Source organism: Castanea sativa, chromosome 6, assembly GCF_040712315.1.
Source record: "Castanea sativa cultivar Marrone di Chiusa Pesio chromosome 6, ASM4071231v1".
In the NCBI taxonomy this organism is placed as follows: Eukaryota; Viridiplantae; Streptophyta; class Magnoliopsida; order Fagales; family Fagaceae; genus Castanea; species Castanea sativa.
In genome coordinates, this window is record NC_134018.1 from 51,956,017 (window position 1) to 51,974,704 (window position 18,688).

At 32.7% G+C, this 18,688-nt stretch overlaps 2 protein-coding genes and 1 non-coding gene across 4 annotated transcripts; 1 reads left to right on the forward strand and 2 right to left on the reverse strand.

Annotated features, from left to right (window-relative positions):
* Positions 1–1,959: 1,959 nt before the first annotated feature.
* Positions 1,960–7,245, reverse strand: LOC142640477 (vacuolar protein sorting-associated protein 24 homolog 1). 2 transcript variants are annotated; one of them, XM_075814597.1, is made up of 6 exons: positions 6,900–7,245; positions 6,589–6,665; positions 5,733–5,835; positions 3,308–3,429; positions 2,362–2,556; positions 1,960–2,275 (listed from the first exon to the last, which is right to left on the reverse strand). In XM_075814597.1, exons 1-6 carry the CDS (start codon positions 7,009–7,011, stop codon positions 2,195–2,197), a joined length of 690 nt encoding a protein of 229 aa, XP_075670712.1. In that variant the 5' UTR covers positions 7,012–7,245; the 3' UTR covers positions 1,960–2,194. The 2 variants fall into 2 exon arrangements, with proteins under 2 accessions (XP_075670712.1, XP_075670713.1); XM_075814598.1 differs by having other exon boundaries at positions 6,589–6,657; positions 6,900–7,242.
* Positions 7,246–9,461: 2,216 nt separating this feature from the next.
* On the reverse strand, positions 9,462–14,952 carry LOC142640478 (uncharacterized). The gene is made up of 5 exons (XM_075814599.1): positions 14,750–14,952; positions 12,638–12,789; positions 11,280–11,367; positions 10,349–10,415; positions 9,462–9,929 (listed from the first exon to the last, which is right to left on the reverse strand). Exons 1-5 carry the CDS (start codon positions 14,761–14,763, stop codon positions 9,876–9,878), a joined length of 375 nt encoding a protein of 124 aa, XP_075670714.1. The 5' UTR covers positions 14,764–14,952; the 3' UTR covers positions 9,462–9,875.
* A 2,604-nt stretch (positions 14,953–17,556) lies between these two features.
* On the forward strand, positions 17,557–17,648 carry TRNAY-GUA (transfer RNA tyrosine (anticodon GUA)). The gene is given in 2 exon segments: positions 17,557–17,593; positions 17,613–17,648. It is a non-coding gene; the product is annotated as a tRNA-Tyr (tRNA).
* Positions 17,649–18,688: the final 1,040 nt, after the last annotated feature.

Below are 18,688 nucleotides of genomic sequence, written 5' to 3' on the forward strand. Positions count from 1 at the left end.
TTTCCCAACCACGTCACTTATGCTTTATTCTATTTATAAACTCCTATGTATTTCAAATTTTTGAGTAAATTTAACAATTTTTTTTTTATCATAGGCATAAATATTTATTTGTATTTTTTTGGGTTTAAAGGTATTTTTGGGGGGGTTGGTAACGGTGGTGACGTGAAGGGTGTAGGAGAAGTTGCTTTGGGTTGCAGTTGCAGGAAGAAAAGGAAGGAGGGATGACGTGTGAAGTGGGCTACTGTTAAAAAGAGTGCACGTAATTAATAAGCTTTGGTTTAAGAGATTCCGTTTTGGGTCGTTGCTATCTAGGCTGAGAGAACTGTCTTTTTGCAGTGGAGTGGGCAAGAAGGTCGGTACAAGTGTGAGATATTAACTAGGGAAAGGATTTAAAAAAAAAAAAAAAAAAGCTTTTCATGACGTACCTTGCTTTGCTTTTTATTAAAGAAGTTAAAAAAATGGAATGTTATGTTTGTTTATTTATTACGTTAAAGATTTTGTTTTTCCTGCCAACTTTATCACATTTTAAGATGCTTCACACCGAAAATGGTTGTAGAAAGAAAAAAATAGTCAGAAAGTAAAATTTATTTTAAAAATATTAATTGATATCACTAATATAGTTGAAAAAGAAATTGTAGAATAATATAGTTGTCATATAAAATGAAATAGAAATGTTAAATTGTAATTTATTTTCCAAACTTGGTTTAATTTGCTTAGTTTTCCTTTACAATTTTTATTTTGAATCCGTTTATCGTTTTAAGATTTTTTGTTCACAATAACTTGATTACTCAAAACAAATTAAGAATATAAATCAATGTAAGAGTATTAAAAGTATAACATATGCTTAGAGAGATATTCATAAATTATTATTCGTTGCAGATTGTCAAGAAGTTATCTATTATTCATTATAAATTGTCATGAAGTTGTAAGTATATACGACTATAAAGGCACCAATTTGTATAAGTAGAAATTTGTAAATATTCATTGAGTAGTAAGGAAGCGTGTACTATTGATAGAGAATTGTAAGTATTCATGATTTGTCATGTTACATCCTCTCTTCCTATCTAAGAGGTGCAAGCCATTTGTATAAGGCAACGAAATTTATAAGACTTTTTCTCTATAAAACTTCCTTTCCCCTCTGCCTAAGCAACTCTTTTTTTGTTTTTGTTTTTTTGCTATGTACTTTGTAGGAATTTCCAACTACACGAAATTAGTGTGATTTACAAAGGCCACCACAACTAAACAACAAAAGGAGAAAAACAAATCCAAATTTCAGTCCATTAGTAGAAGCTATGTTTAGTAGCCTTAGCTTTGAAGCATCAAATAACTCTAATTTTTTGTTGTTGTTGTTGTTATTATTATTATATATGCGTGTGTTATTAAATTCCCCTCATGAAGTCTTTTTTTCCTCTCTCTCTCTCTCTCTCTCTCTCTCTCTCTCAGTTTTGGTTTGTGTTAATACTTGATTTTTTGAAAATAAAATTTTGAGTTCATATTAAAACACAATCTACATGGATATAATATTATTGTTGAACTTTCATTATTAGCGAAAAAAATATAATGGTTGAACTTTTTTTTTTTTGAGGACGTATAATGGTTGAACTTGAGTACTGACAATTCCTTATATTTGAAGGCCTCAATAGTCAAGATTCTACCAAATGGAAAACATTGTGTATTTAAGTATCATAAAAAAAGGCAAGCATTAAAGTTTCCAACCTAGACCACAAGGTGCGGATGGATTAAGAAAAAACAAAAGAATGCAATATTTTCTATAGACTATAGTGTTTAATTATAATTGCTTGTTATGTCAAGAAATGCCAACTACCAGTTCTTACATCAGAGACCCCAACACCACACATACACACCCGGGAAAAAAAAAATTCTTAATTCAGAGAAGGAAAGAAAATCAAGAAGCTGTTGAATAAAGAAAAAACAAATAATCAGATAAAAACATGAAGATTTCAGAAATTCATTTTTATTAAAAAAAGAAAAACTTTGTTAGTATTTTTTAAAATATCATACACAAGATAGCATATAATGGCATTTGCTAAAAAAGTATCATCTGTTCATAATATGGTAAGCTGAGTTTGAAGCCCTACAATCTCAAACAGAACAATGGGCTAGAACCCTAATGATACAAACTCCTTTTTCTCTAATACTTTAGTGGCTAAGCAAGGAAAACAATAGGAAAAAATTACGATCTCACTTTAGCAAGCCGTGCTCTTAACTCTTCCAGCTCTTCCTCATCGTCTGCTCCCTCAGCAATAGCTTCTTCCTGTGAAAATCCATAGGGGTCAGTTCCTTGGTTTCGTTTAAAAAAAAAATCACATAAAGTTATGAAGAGAGTAATTTTCCACATACTTCTTGTGAAGTACTAGCTCTCTGGGCAGGTAACTTTGTCCTTTCCTTCCTGACAGCTTCTGGAAGCTGTGCAGCCGTCTCACCAGCTATTTCAGTCAGGACCTTATCAACTTCTTCTTCAGTTTCTTCTTCTATATCTTCTGAATCCAATGCAGTGTCGACAGCATCATTCACAAATTCTTCAATCACTCCTGCCTGAATTAAAAAATAAGTGTCACTTCTACAGAATTCAAGAACATATGACAAAAGTATATACTTAAAAGAAGATCAAAACTGGTGCTCGACAGTGAATGTTCTGAAACCTTAGTATGTAAAAGGTCACTCACTGACACATTATATCACAGGGACCCAAATTAAAGGGTGTGTCAGACTGATCTTTTTGCATATCATTGAGAGAATTGAGCAATAATTTATTCATTCTCACATGATTATAAGTTAGATGGCCAAGAGCCTTGCAGCTTAGTGGTATTGCTTGGTCTTCTTTATGAGGAAGACCAAGGTTTTGAATCCCCCTCCCCACTTGTTGTAACAATTTAATTATAGAAAAGAATGATTCTATGCTAGATGACGTTTGAAAACAGTCAAACTTTGCAGGATACATAACAAACATTCTTCTAATAAAAATGATCTCTTCTCCGCCAAAATGTTTAATATGTAAAACAAGAGAAGTCTAATCACATAAGCTAACTTAAGGAGCATATAAGATTGTAACTCCTAACAACATTAGTTAAGCCAGATTAAGCACTTAGCACATTAAGTGCAGTCAAGAGATATTCTAACATGCCATTAACACCACTCCCAGTGGAGATTAAAATGGTTATACACTGAAATAGTGACCATCAGAAGAACAAAACACATTAGTTTTCTTCCCGCTAAACCTGTCAAAAAGTATCATTGTTACCAATAAAGAATTTGAATGATTACTTGTTCATAGGTGAAGAGATACCTTGGTCATTTCTTTGCTGAATTCTTGCATTGTGGATGCCATTTCCGGAGCTTTCATGAGGTTATTGACAAGTTTCATGACCTCTGCACTCTTGGACAAATGACCAACAGTACGAGAAATTGCTGCAAGTTTCATGGCACATTGAATTTTTTATTTCACTGAAATTATTTCAAAATATTCTTGCAAAAAAACTAAAAACAAGCAAATACACAATCAATGAGAACACAGTACAATTATAACTAAAAGAGATTGCTACAAGTGTGACAAAGCCCTTCACTGCTGACATCACGTCCATAGACCACAACATAAATTTACACACAAAAATGGTAAGGGATTCAGAATTCTATAACTGATTTTCCTTATATATTGAGTTTATACTAAAGAAAAAGTCATTAGTGAATATCTAAAGAAAAAGTCATTAGTGAAAATCTCCATTTACACACATAAGTCATTGCTTATCAGCAATAAAGTATTTCTCTGCAGCTAGAATAGTCATAAACTAAAATGGTGGACTTTGATACTTTCCTTCAATGTTCAATTTGCAGGCCAGTCGCAACACAACTATACATGTTAATTGATCTCATTATTCCTTTCTCCTTTCTCCCTTCTTTCTTTTTAATTTTTTTTCTGAAGAGAAACAAAGGAAGATTTTCATATTGGAGTAAAGTTCTTTCACTATTTTAGAGATGTCATATTACAAACATGATAGAAGTGAATTCTTTCTTAAACCATATATTGACTCAAACAAAATGGTTTCCTCTAAATTCTACCTACTACACCCTCTGGTTAAAGTTTGTTATTTGTCCTTGAATAAACTATCATAAAAGATGTCTAACAGCATGGCTTGCCATCAGTTGAGAATTTACGCTCCTGCACTGATCAGGTATGATATCACCAACACATGGGAACATAGTTTGCCCATTCTTTTCGAAAACCATTCTTACCAAAATTTAGCATTGATGTACTAAAATTCTTAGAATCAACATGTAAATTTTTACCTTATTCTGAAATATAAGCCCTCCAAAAAAGAAAAGAACAATATGGAGTAATTTTCTTCAGTTGTCAGTCACAAACAACGTTCATCAACTTGATGCTTAAAAACAAGGTAAAGTCTATTTTTCACATGACCATATACATGCTAGGGATGACAATAGGGTGGCGCAGGGTCAGATCAAAGGTCCCATGTCCCCTTTCAGGGCAGGAAAGACCTGTGTAGGGCAGGAGCAGGGCAGGTCAGATTCAGGCGGGTTTGGAGGTATTTTGTCATCCCTAATGAGTTGGCTTCAACATTAATGAGGTAGAGATGAAACATAAAGGAGATGGATAGTCATGAGGATGCTAAGAGAGAGAGAGAGAAAGCAAGAAATTTAAGGGATAATAATAGAATATGTACCAAAAAAATTATAATTATAAATAGATGTTCAAAAAAAGTATATATAGGAATGTAAAAAAGGATCAAATTATATAAAAATAATAATTTAAATATATAATTTAAAACATATATATACACATTTGGGGGGGGGGGGAGAAAGATGAGGCGGGTAGTGCAAATCCCGCCCCTTGCCTGTCACCTCTTTGGGGTTGAGAAAACCCGTGCAAGGTAAAGTGGGGCAGGGCAGGTTAAGCGGGGTGGAAATTTTTGCCATCTCTAAATTACATGCTTTGATTAGATTTAGAACTTGATAACAATAAGGGCTTCACAGTGAGGGGTTATTACAGGGTTCTACTTGGCAATGGTGACCAATCTTTCCTTTGGAAGAGCATATGGAAATCAAAGATTCCATCTAGAGTTGCTTTCTTTAGCTGGACTGCCACTTTCGGGAAAATCCTGACGATTAACAATTTATGGAGAAAGAAAATATGGCCTTTGGATTGGTGCTATATGTGTAAACTCAATGGGGAATCAGTTAATCACCTTTTACTGCATTGCCCTGTTGACATAGAATTATCGGCTATGGTTTTGGGTTTATCTGGAGTTTATTGGGTGATGCCGAAGACTGTTGTGGATTTATTAGATTCTTGACCAGGTCACTTTAGATGCCATTGGAATGGACTTTTGTGGATGTCTGCTCCACATTGTTTGATGTGGTGCATATGAAGGAAGAGGAACAGTAGGAGCTTTGAGGACACAAAAAGGACTATGCCTGACCTTAAGATTTTTTTTTAGAACCTCATTGGATTGGATGTCAGTCATTTTTTTGATAAGTAGAAAAGGGGATGTGAAATTGGATGCCAGTCATACATGGTCATTCTTTATGTTCTGTCATTGATTTATTAGATTCATGTAATTTGTGTGTGATTGTTTGGTCCCCTGCTGTATACTCCATGTATACAGGGTTGACTCTATTTTTATATCAATAAAGATTGCATTACTTACAAAAAAAAAGAAAAAAAGAAAAATGTTTAGATAAGTTAAGCAACATACCAACACTTTCTCCAAGGTGCATTGAGATTGAATTTAGTTGGGCTTTATTCTCGTAAAGGCGATTCACAGCCTTTCTTGACATCACAATTTCCTTTGCAAGTGCCTGGATTTAATTCACACAAGAATTTCAAAAGTAAAATAATGGAAAAGATGAAAGCTCAATAATAACATTGTAACAGTAGTAGACATTCAATGTAAGGTGAACATCCAAGCATTCCGTGTGGCTAAACCTAGACTGACTGAGATGCATATGCCCACATAAAAATTGAACTTAGACACACATGCAAGAGGGATATAATACTCCATCAGTCCTTTAATCTAGGAAGCACGGACAAGGACACGGGTATGACATGGTGACACAAGCAATTTCTGAAAAATTATAACATAAAGCTGGTACGACATGGATACAACACAGGTAAGACACCCTAAATGAAGTGCCCATGCTTCCTAGCCTTTAATTTACCCTTGCAATCAGGACAGTATTATTCCTGAAACCAAGAAAGAAAGAACACAGACAAAAAGACCCGCTGGACCACATAATTAACTGCATTTCCTTTCAATTACATAACCTGTTCACAACCCACAAATCCTTCAAGGAATCTATGACTTTAGGAACTTTTTAAACTTAGGAACAACCTAAGACAACACTGATAGAGTTTGAGAGCACATCAAACATACCAATCCTTGATTCTTCTAACAAATCTTAAGTCATCATAACAGTTCAATATTTCCAAAGTCCCATCTTCCTTTCAAAGATCTTAAATAAATATACATACCCAAAAAAAAAAAATTTGTTTTAACACAAAATGAATAATGGAACCATCAGGAAAGAAAGCAATAAAATTGACAAATTTACCTTTGCTGAGCCCATGTCATTTCTCTTGGCAGCCTCTCTAATTGCTTTATGCACACTCTTCTCCTCTCTCTGAACATCTAGAAAAACCAACCCACGAAAATTTTTTTAGACAAAAAATCCATCATCAAAACACAAAATCGGACAACCCCATCAATCTAAAAATCCAATCTTTGAAACCCATTAAACCAAAACAAACAAAAAAGTTGACGAATTCAAACAAAATTCAGTAATTTCAACCAAAAAAAAAAACCCCATAAATCAAAATTTACATTACTTAACAAAAAAAGAGAGAGAGAAAAAAGAGAACATGCCTCTGATCTGTCGCTCGATGTTGCGGCACTCTTGGCGAAGGCGTCGCTGCCAACCTCTCAATTGCTCTTGTGGGTTAGCTTTGGGCTTTAACATGCTCTTAAATTTGTCCATGTTTTGTTTTTGTTTTTGTTTTTTCTATGCCTTTCAAAGAAAAGTGAAGAGGATTCAGAACTCAGATGAACTAACTAAAAAAAAAGAGCTTCAGAAGATGATATTCTGCTTTGGATCAAATCTCAAAGCATCTACTCGTTCTCATTTTCCGCGTTTGTTTCCTAGGAAAAGTATCTGGTACTTTTGCGGGAAAAAGGAAAGGAAAAAAAAAAAGTCTAGCCGGGGTCCAGGGGTGGCTGCGTTAGAACGATGTCGTTTGTTGTTTAACTTTTTATTTTTTTGAGAGAGTTTCATCCTATGATGTTCACTATAACTTTTTATTATCAGACCAAGACACTAATCAATTTTTGGTGTAAGCGAAGATTGAACCTTAGATCTCTTATTCAACAATTAAAAACTTTAACAGTTGAGCTAGTTGAAACTCATTATTTGTTGCTTAACTTGGTTATAAAGCAACTACGCCGTTTTGCTACTTTTATGTTTGGTTCCATGAAAAAAAAAATTTGACTATAAAATATCCCTCAAAAAAAAATGTTTTCAAAGTATTTGGTTGTCTTTTAAAATATGATGAAAAACATTTTTTAAATAGATTTTATCATTTCTCAAGCACATATATAATAAAAAAGGAAAATTTTAGATAAAAGAAATTGTGATTAGGGACTGACGGTGGCGGTCACCAACGACAATGGTTGGTCATTGGAGACGGGAAACGATAGTAAGAGGGGGGGGGGGGTGTTGGGGAATTGAGGTTTAGTTGCTAAGTTTTGAGTAAGATGAAAATTGAAAGATAAAACTGTATTCTACTATAAATGCCTTTATTTTATGATCAACCGGAAAAACAATTTTTGGTTGATCAACATTTTCCGTTGCTGTAAACACTCATAAAAGGGGAAAATATTTTTCCAAAATCAATTTCCATCAAACCAAATACAATTTTTTATTTTTCCTTTTTGGTGCTTTTCTATGGTAGCCTCTGTAATTTATTTTAGTAGGAATAGAATCCAATTCAATCATAACATGGTGTTAATCTCCATCATTCTTTCATTAATATTAATATAAATTGAAGGTTAAAAAGCATTGGAAATAAAACAATTTTAATCCTAATGAATATCATATCACATAGATACCGTTTAAGATTTATTAATAAGTCTACTAACATAATAAATTTTATTGAAAATTTCAGACTTTCTCACATATACTTAATACTTACTACCTTAATTTACTAGTTCACTTGCGTCGATCACAACACAAAATAAGAGAGAATTTGTGATTTTTTTTTGTTGTTGTTGTAATTTTTGGTAACCTTAGACTTATTGAAGATTATAAGTTTTTGTAAAAGTTGGTTATTGGAAAACATATCCCCCTTTTGAGTCTAACCAATTTTAACCAATTTGTGAAAGAACCAATTTCAATAATTCTAACTGTGTTAAAAATTTGATTTTGAAGAAACTATTTTTTCACTCGGATATAAATTCAACTCGGTTTGGGGTTTAAAAGTTTAGCAATTTAGACTTCATATATTCAGCTAAGGAGATTTATATCATACCAAACTCAAGAAGATTGCCCCGATCATTATCGACACGAATACCGCTTTTTGATGGGACCTCGTCTCTAAAGGCTCGGAATTTTAGGATGACATATTAGGGTGAAAGTCTTTGAAGGTTTAAGGTTGCTAAGAAGATGATTACCAAAAAAAAAGGTTGCTAAGAAGATTGGGAACATTGTTTCACACCACAGGCAAGGGATAGGCAATCCAAACTGCCCATTTGAATGTGCTGGGCAAGGTTAAGGACGTAGGAGATTCAAAATGGCCCTACTTACTATAGACTATTTTGGGATTTGATAATTATATCACAAGATTTCAGATTTAATCCATTGAGCCCATTATCTGATGATATACGTACTCTTATTATCTTGTACAGTGTTGAATTTTATTATAATTTATACCATATTAACAGCCTATAGTGACCAGTGATGACTAAATTCAAAGATCTTTTTCTAATAAATACAATAGTATTTAAAATATTTAATGTTCACTCTATAAAATTTGATTTTTATTATAAGACACCAAGAAATTTCTTTTTTGGTGTAGACAAAATTCAAACTTAAGCCCCTTATTTGATAATAAATTTTTTTACTAATTGAGCTACCTAGAACTTAAAAAACCATGCTAGTTAGAAGTTGTGCAATTATCCAAAATTCAGGTTGAGATCATCAGGGTCTGACTAATATTCGTTGGTTAATCCAAAAGAATTGCTCAAAACCAACGCAAACTCAAGTTTCAGACAAATTTATTCAAACTTTTTGACTTCTGTCTCTAAAAATGAACAAAAATTACATTGTTTTACTAATTATAGAGTATACGTGGCATCCTAGAAAAAAATGGAAGGGTTTGAAAAAATCAATGAAGTAAAAACAAATTTTTTTACACTAATAGCAAAAAAGACTAGAGAGACAATAACATATTTCTAGGATTACAAATAACAGAATTTTGTTCAAACGATTACAAATAACAGAAGAATTGCAAAGCATGTTCCTATAGGTAGTATTTTCCTGATGATGCAAGTGACAAATACAACACAATTTCCTTCAATGGTTAAAGCTGAATGAGATACATCAATATCTGAGAGCTATAATTGAGAGCTATAATGTTCAATAAAATGTGAACTTCATAATTCTAGAGGAACTCCCCCCCACCACCCTCCCCCACTTTCTAAAAAATCCGACTATATGAGTTGTGTTAATTCGAAGTAAATGGAACAATTGGCTACAAGAAATAGACTGTGCAGTTGGCTGTAAGTGTTCAAGTGTATCCACCTTCCATCAGTCTCCATTCCATCACTCAAATACTATCAATTAGCTATCTAGTCATAAAGGCCTTCATCATACCAAATATCAACCAAGAAGTCTACCATCTCCTGCACAAGTGACCAATCAACCAGATTCACATAAGCACTTCCAAAATCATAGGCGCGCATAATTAAAGTGGCAGTTATAATACAATCTAGACATCCCTTGTCCTAAACTGTAACTACAAATTATTGGTTAGAAATATTTTTTGGGGGTAAAATGGGTAACTCAGAATCAATTTAAAGACATAAATGTGATCTCAGCAATCACCACCAAAAAGAATAAGTTATGCAATGATGTGAGCAGTTCTATCTTTTGCTCTCATTTTGATTTTCAAAGCTTCAAATCTAAGACTCTCTCTCTCTCTCTCTCTCTAACACAAACAAACATGTGCACGTCAGCACCTTGTGCTGCTGTTATAAATAAAGAAATATTCAATACAGGAACATTACATGCATGTATGAATTGTGTGTGTTGAGAAGCTTACAGGTAGAGGAATTCGCTCAGGAAAAGGCTCATTAGTCAAGAGCAGATCTTCATATGCCATAGACCAACTGAAACAAGAAATTTTCCAGATATCTTTCAATCATGTAACTACAGAAAAATGACATTGGAAAAAGACCGTGATGGCCAAAAATATTGAAACAGTCACACAAAAAAAAGATGCAAATATAAGGGATCAAACCCTTGGCTCGGTGGTTCACAGCCATGTGCTCTAATCCTTTGAGCTACAAGCCCTGCCTATATCTCAGGAGTACCCTAAGAGATGTGAAAGCACATCTCACTTTATAAGAACATTATTTTCAGAGGTGTGATGTGAAAAAGAGTTTCATAATTGGGTTTTTGAACAAGAGGACTTTTTCATTTTTTATATATATTTGTAGGTATGTAAGCAATCTTTTTTTCCTTATCTAAGCTGCAACAGGATCCTCATTTGGTGACACTAGGTCTGATAATGAAGATGAATAAAAAAAAACTCACCAATAAGAAAAAAAAAAAAGAAAAAAAAAATAGAGAAGCTGAATCATCCTTTTGTTTTTGCTAGTGCCATATATTTTTCTCACAGTTGGTTTCTAGCCCAAGAAAAGGAGGGTTGTGGTCGGTTGACGGCTAGCGTACAATTTAGTCAATCTATTATGAATCACCATTTTGTTTATACTCACTACCTATGCTTCAAAGAAGTAAGACCAAAAAAGTAATTTTGAGTTTGCAAGTCCACAGATTTTAGTTCAGGCTTCAGAATAACACATCCCTCAATCTCAATGACTATTTGCTTATGATTCTCAAAAAATAAAAATAAAAGACTATTTGCTTAAATAGTAAAATGTCTTTAAGCATATAGATAGTATAACATCTTTAACATTGACTACTGTCACTGATCCCATTGTATCAAAAGAAGCATTGGGAAAAGTATATACCTTATAATTGGGTCCTTTGCCTTTCTTTTTGGTTGTCGAGATGGATCCCCCATCCACTTTCTTCTACTCTCTTGCCAGGAAATTGCAGCTACATCACACATTCAGCCTGATTACTCTTCAGAGAACAATATTTGAATAATAAATTTCAGTAGTTATAAAAATATTTAAAAAATGCAGAATAGAAAAGAAAAGGCAACAGTAAAGTGCACTCTTGGTCTTCATAATAATGTTGCTATTTCATGCTTATTCTTCAAATGTAGCAATGTTACACTTCAATGTTTAACTTCATTTCAATTTCACTCTTTCATTCAAATATGTTTTGGTCAAGTTAACAAAGTTAAGTCATAAGAAAGTCATGTGACGGAAATTGCCATTTAAGGAAGTCATAACAAAGTTATGCCTATTGGCCCACATCAATAGAATTTTGTTTATAAGCAATCAAAATTTATTAGGAAAAAGAAAAAAAGAAGGCAAAACCCTAGTATATGGGAGGTATACAAGAAAGAAAAGACAAACTAGGATATAATTTTGCATTGATAGAGCAAAAATTAGCAGTGCGAGCTTCCTAATAATAGCACAATGTCAAAAGAGATGACTAATTGTCTCCCCATTTGGTTTGCACATGTAACACCAATCAACAATGATTATCTTGTTGATGAGGTGCCAGAAAGCAACTCCTCTCTAGCAATTAACCTGCATGTCTTGCTGGAAACTGCACCCTCTCCCACATTGGTTTTGATCATTGAAGGATTTGGATCTCCAAGTCTGATAATGTACAATCTCACTAGTGACTTTTTGTGAGAATATGGCAGGCTTGGTTCTCATGGAAGACTAGCTATTGAGTTTTGGTAAGGGAAAAGTGACAAAAATGGGAAGCTCTACAGCACAAACCTGACAAGGTTTAGGCATGAGCTTGGGGTAGTGGTGGGCCACAGGAGAAGTAGGATTGGATGGTGTGGGGTCAGGGGTTGGAAGGGTTGAAGGAAGAGGAGTGAGAGGATGGAAGGGAGAAACCTCTTTCTTTGTTAATTAGAAATTATACAATTTAATTGAACTTAAAAAATAAAAAATAAAAATTAATTTTTTAATTAACTAAACCATGTAGACTATTTGTCTCCACCGAATGCACGTCAGCAATTTTAGTCACATAGCTAACATATGACTTAACTCCAATACCTTTTTTTAAATGGATTTGGACCGGAGGACTAACTTGAAACAAAGCTAGAAATTGGAGGAAAACATCACTGCAATTGACAGAATAGGATTATGATACTACATATATATGATACTACCTTGTTTTGTGTTTTAACTTTTAACTAGCATCTTCAGCACAAGATCACCCAAATCAAAAGACTTACCATGATTGACAAATACGGAAGTGCCCATATCTTTTTCTTTGGACTGATTTTCTTTATCAGTACATGTAGAATGCTCTGAAGGTTGCGTCCTATTGCGACGGAAACTTCCAGTATTTTGCTCCATTGTCTCCGAACTGAATGAACATTCCCTTCTGCAATGACACAATGGAAGTTGACAACAGTTCCTTTTAAGAAGCCCTCTTAAGGTTCTATCAACAGATATGGCCATGTGGAATACAGGGAGGTGACAAAACAGCTAATGCTCAACATAAAGTAGCTCTTCAGTGCTATGGACATGTCAAGGAAGGAAAGAAAGAAAACAACATGGAGAATCTTAACATGAAAACTATACATGTTAGTAAATTATGAAATGTGGGAAAACTTGGTAGATTCTCCCAAAATGAGAAATTCATAAATCAAGCAAAACATAAATTTTACATATGTTTGATTCTAATTTTTCATATTAATTTCTAAATGTTTTCACAGAATGTGCAATTTAATTGCAAACATCCCAAGAATTTCAACACCCCGGCACCCTAGAAAAGACAAAGATGACATGAGCTCCATCTTATGAACCACATTTTCCTTATTAGTAAATTCATAGTTGTTATTAATTCCCCAACAGTAGCAAACTTGTAATTAAGCTTAATGACAAATTAACACCCCCCCCCCCCCCACACCCCCCCCAAAAGCACCAACCCCACTACTTATCCAAAACAACAAAAAACCAAAAAAGAAAGAAAATGCCAATGCCAATGGCAATAGCTATTACGCCTTCATTGGCCAAAGGAAATGCTTGGTACTATTCTTTGAAAGATAATCATTCACGAAGTTCATTTCTACCTCCATCACTGACTCCTTCTTCATTTACTTTCCCAGAAATTGGTTTTTCCTTTCGGTAAGAACTTCCATCCAAACAGATATCACTGATCAGTTCACTGAACCGTATAATCTGATTTTCATCAAATTCCAAATAGATAAAAATGACTCCCAAGGCCACCCAATACCCCAAATTTTGGATCAAGTGTCAAATGTCCTGAGAGATAGAAAGTTTCTTGAGATAAAAATCAGACTTAGAAGGTACTAAAGCTACTTCTCAATACAACAAGTGTATCATCCATCGTCACACTGCTAGTCTCATTATTATACTCTCTACAACCATGTAAAACTTTTTCATTTTTTTTTTTTTTTAAAAATCTCAGACACCTATGCATCTCCACAATACAATCTAGACCATCGCTCATTGTCCAATTAGCCTCTACTACTTGCTAAAGATAGAAAAATAGTAACTTCCCAACAAGCAACTGCAAGCATTAATTTTCATACTTTCTATCTTCTATAAACTCTGGCACATTCAAATGCAAGAACCCATTTCCTTGTTTGACACAAGCACAATTTATGGTAAAGCTAAAGCTTTCATTACTCTCCCCATCTATAACTAATAAAAAAGCTTGACAATCATTGCTTGTTCAACACAGATCCAAATGTTAGATAAACAGAGCGGATTCCCTTTTCCACATAACCCATACCATGTGAAAACCAAAATAAAAAATAAATACAAATTAACCCACCAAAAAAAAAAAAAAAAACTGTCATATCCATTCATCTCTGAGCTAAGATTCTAGACAAATTCCTTATCGAAAATGTCAAGCATTGTTTACAAAACCAAATTGAAGAATTATTTGATTCAAGAATTCATCTTTTAGTTTCCAAGATGCAAATCAGAAATCTTTATTCCTTTACCAAATTGATTCAGGAATCTTGAATCTCATATTTCTCAATTTCAACTTAACATTTAACTTCTAAGTTATAAATTACCTGAAAAAACAAAACTTCTGCAAGAAAAACGAGGAAGAAGGAAACATCACCAAGATTACACACAACATATTTAACTTTTAATAATAAAAATAAAAATAAAAATCTAAAAACAACAAGTACGAGCCTAAACCCATGATTCTATTTCAGGGTTTTTTGCAATGCATTTAACCATAATAGTTAAAAATCACACAAACCCATATCATATTTATACACAAACCTTATACTAGTGAAGCAACAACTTAAGAATTAAAATAATAATAATAATATAACCAAAAAAAAAAAATTAAGCCATACCTTGTCGTGCACATTTTACAGAATCATTTTCTTTTGCAGAGAAATTGATACAGAGAGAGAAGAGAGAAGAGATTTTAGAGAAATGGGTTTAGGTGATAATAGGAGACAGAATTAGAATTAAAATATAAAATTTGTGAATTTCTTTGTATGTTTCGTGTTTGTTTTATGTTTTCCACAGGTTTCTGAATTCTATGTGCCTTTCTGACGTGGATGTGTCTGGAATTGGATAAGTAGGCCATATATAGGTTTTTATATCTATTGGAATGGCAGGAATACCCTCAACCTACATGGAGAAAAAAATTAAAAAAAGTAAAATTTAGTGTAACTTCAGAGGACAATTTGGTCATTTCGTGTTACAAAAGGGAAGAACCTTGCTTGCATTTGGGATTTTAATATTTTACTTTTTAAGGAAAAAAAAATCAGTTTTTATGTATTTTATTATTGCACGGCCAACATCTATGCCGCATGCCTATCCAAAAAAAAAAAAATCTATGCTGCATGTGTTTTTTTTGAGACCAAGCTCTTTATTTTGTTAAATAACTTTTCTAAGATCAAGCTAATACTAATAAACAATCTTATTTTTTAAGGCAAATAATAAACAATCAAAAAGCTATAATAACCTTATCAAAAAAAAAGAAAAGAAGGTATAATAAAGTTCTTCTGTAAAAAAAAAAAAAGGTTATAATAAAGGTGTAGTCTTTTACTCTTTTTCTCAAAAAAGAAGAAGAAGCTTTTCGTGAAAAAAAAAGAAGAAGCTATAATATATTTTGCGGGGAACTTTTTCTTTGAGGGATAATTGCTGCGGGAATGGAACCAAACCTTCAATCCTTAATTTCTAAACTTGTTGGACCAAACTCTTTCACTTAGTTTAGCTTGTCTAAGCCTATAAGCTTAAATTTCTCTTGTAAAATTATGACTAAGTTATTGATTTCGATAGTGAGATCCCTTTTAAAACATTTTATTGCCTTATTTAAGATGCGTTTGTTCTTGGAAGGTGCATATAGTAGAATTCCATAATAATTCAAGAAGTTGTTCATAACTTTGAGATCAGAAGGAAAGGGAGAGAGATGTTGGGGATCGAGGTGGATATGCAGTGTGCCTATGATAGGAATGAATGAATTTTTTTTGTTAGTTGTACTATCCATTCCAAGTTATATATGTGAAAAATTTGCCAAATTTCATATCACAAAAGTGTGTAATGTTGAATAGAATTCAGTCATCTAGAGGTTTAATTAAGACAAGAAGATCCCTTATCTGCAAAAAATCTTGCATTTAGGTTAGTAGTTGTGGTTGCATTGCAATCAAGGAAAGGTTCTCCAGGGTAGTTGTTGAAGGGTTGTTGATGGCACGAGCTTTCCTCTAGTGTTGTGACTATGTCTAACTTATCTATCTAACTAGTTTGACATTATTTGGGTGAATAGAGATAGGAATGTGGGGCTCATTTGCTAGCTAGGTGGGCTTCTCATTGTAATGTGATTGGCTGTGTGATTTCAGAGCAGCGGAGGCCATCCATGAGGAATGTTGTGTTTAAGCCCTTGTTTTTTTTGAGAGTGCATAGGTACATAAACTGATAAACCCCCATTGTTGTTTTCCTTGTTTTATTTATTAAAAAAATCATGCTAATAAATAAATAATAAGTTTAGAGACGTGTAACTTTTCATATATGAAAAAGATTGTGGAAAATTTTGTATCCCTATTACCATCAATAAAAATTTCAAACATAGTTTGCTACTTGTTTTGAAAATAAATATTTTTTAATAATTAATGTAGAAAACAATGTGAAAATGACATGAATTATCAAATCATATATTTCATCTACTATACTATATAATAAAAAAATGAGGTCTTAGAAATTATAGTTGTGCCAAGTGACTATCTTCCCTCTCATTAAATATTAAAATAGTTTATCTTAGATTACAGTTTATTACAAACATATCAAGTGATTTATTAGTTGTTACAATAGTTTATTACTTAAAATTTCAAGAAAGCTTGAATTCTACTCCAATTAAAATTTTAATATCAAAAGTTTCAAATGATTTAGAATTAAATTTAATATTTATTTATTTTTATTAATTATGTACCATTATTTAGTGGTAAAATGAATGTGATTTTGTCATATGGTTCATTAAATAAAGATAATTAAATTTACTTTAGGTGAGACTCTATTAAAATTTTAAGTGGCTCATTGATTATTAAATTAGTTTCCATAATATAGTAAATATTATTTTTGTTTCCATATAATGAATATATATTTTTTAATCTCACGGGCATGCTACTTGTGCACTCTAAAAACATATTGCATAAAAGTTATTCTTAAAGAAAGTTTGTTTTTCCGAGATTTTGATTTTGATTTTTTTTTTGTTTTGTTTTGTTTTCAGTTTATGAAAATACAAAATAATTTTAAAAAATTGTTTTTAATATACAACCAAACATAACCTTAGCTAACACGGCAAGTAACATAAGTATAACGAACTTGGGCCAATAAGATTTTGGTCTTAAGTTCAAGTATCATCCACTGGTGAGCGTGTTAGTGCATATCTTTTTCTCAATTGCTTTAGGTGCGTGAGAATCGCTTCATCCCATACTTATTTTTGTTTTCTACAAAAAAAAAAAAAAAAAAGAAACTGATATCTTTTTTTTTATTAGACATGATCATGACATTTCTTATTATATGTTATATTTCAGTTGTACTATCTCCTTCGTAAGATTATGCATTAAGCATAATTTTCAACTCTGAAGATCGGGGTGTTGTCAAGTTTAGTCCGTACGAGATACAAAGCTAATTATAATCTAAACGAAAACACAAACCGACCTTAGCTCAGTTGGTAGAGCGGAGGACTGTAGTAGGTTTATCCTAATAGATATCCTTAGGTCGCTGGTTCGAATCCGGCAGGTCGGACTTTTTAATTTTTTAAATTTTTTTTAAAAATAACCATCATAAAATAACTCAATGCTCCTTCCACTGAACACAGAATATTACAAAAGTTAAAATAGAGATGGGCTCAGGCCCGTTGTTTTGTTTTGTGGAATAAAGTCAGTATTATTTTAAAAATATAACAAAAAGATGTTTAGATATATGGCATTTTTAAAATTTTTTTATTATATGGAAGGAGCAGTGGACATTGTTGACGTGATTGCTCTAAATAATTTTTTCGTAGGTCAGGTATTTTTCTTTTATTTTTGTCTTTTAGGTTGGATGTTTAATGAAGACATTATAATATACGAGTTGTAACTTTTTCATTTCCCTGTAGAAAGGCCATTGCACAAATTTATGCCGTGTGGCTTTGGAATCAGAAATATGCTTTTGCTAAGTAATCATAGTATATGGATCTATAAATCTACTGGTAGATAAGGCAACCAAACTATGGAAGTGAAGTTTGGGCTTTCAACAGAAACGGAGTAATTAAGATGGTATATTTTAGAATAAGAAGTTTCACTACAGAAGTAAAGTTTGGGCTTTCAACTGTAAAAGAGCAATTAAGATATTATAGTTTAGAATAAGAAGAAACTTGGAGATAGTGCGTGTAAAGACATGATTCAAACTAGGGTGACAATTATCATTATCAGGGGAGTAAAGGAGACTTGGATGAGAAAAGGATCTAAGTCTCCTTCCTACCATTTAAATTGAATTTCAATTTCCTCCAAATTTTAACTAAATCTTATCCCCCACTTGGATGCTAGTGTGCATTTGGTTCCAAATTAAAAAGTCAGCTTATTTTACTATTCAGTTTATTTTTGTTACTATTTGTAGACTCCACTGCACTTTTTGGTACTATTCATGAGTCTCATGAGTCTCACTGTATTATTTCAGCTAACTTTTACATTTATCTATAGTACTTTTAGTAAAAAGTTTTTAGTTTCAGTAAAATAAACAGATCCTAAACAGACTTTTATTATGCATTTGGATGGGCTTATTTTTCATTAGTTTATTCAATTTAT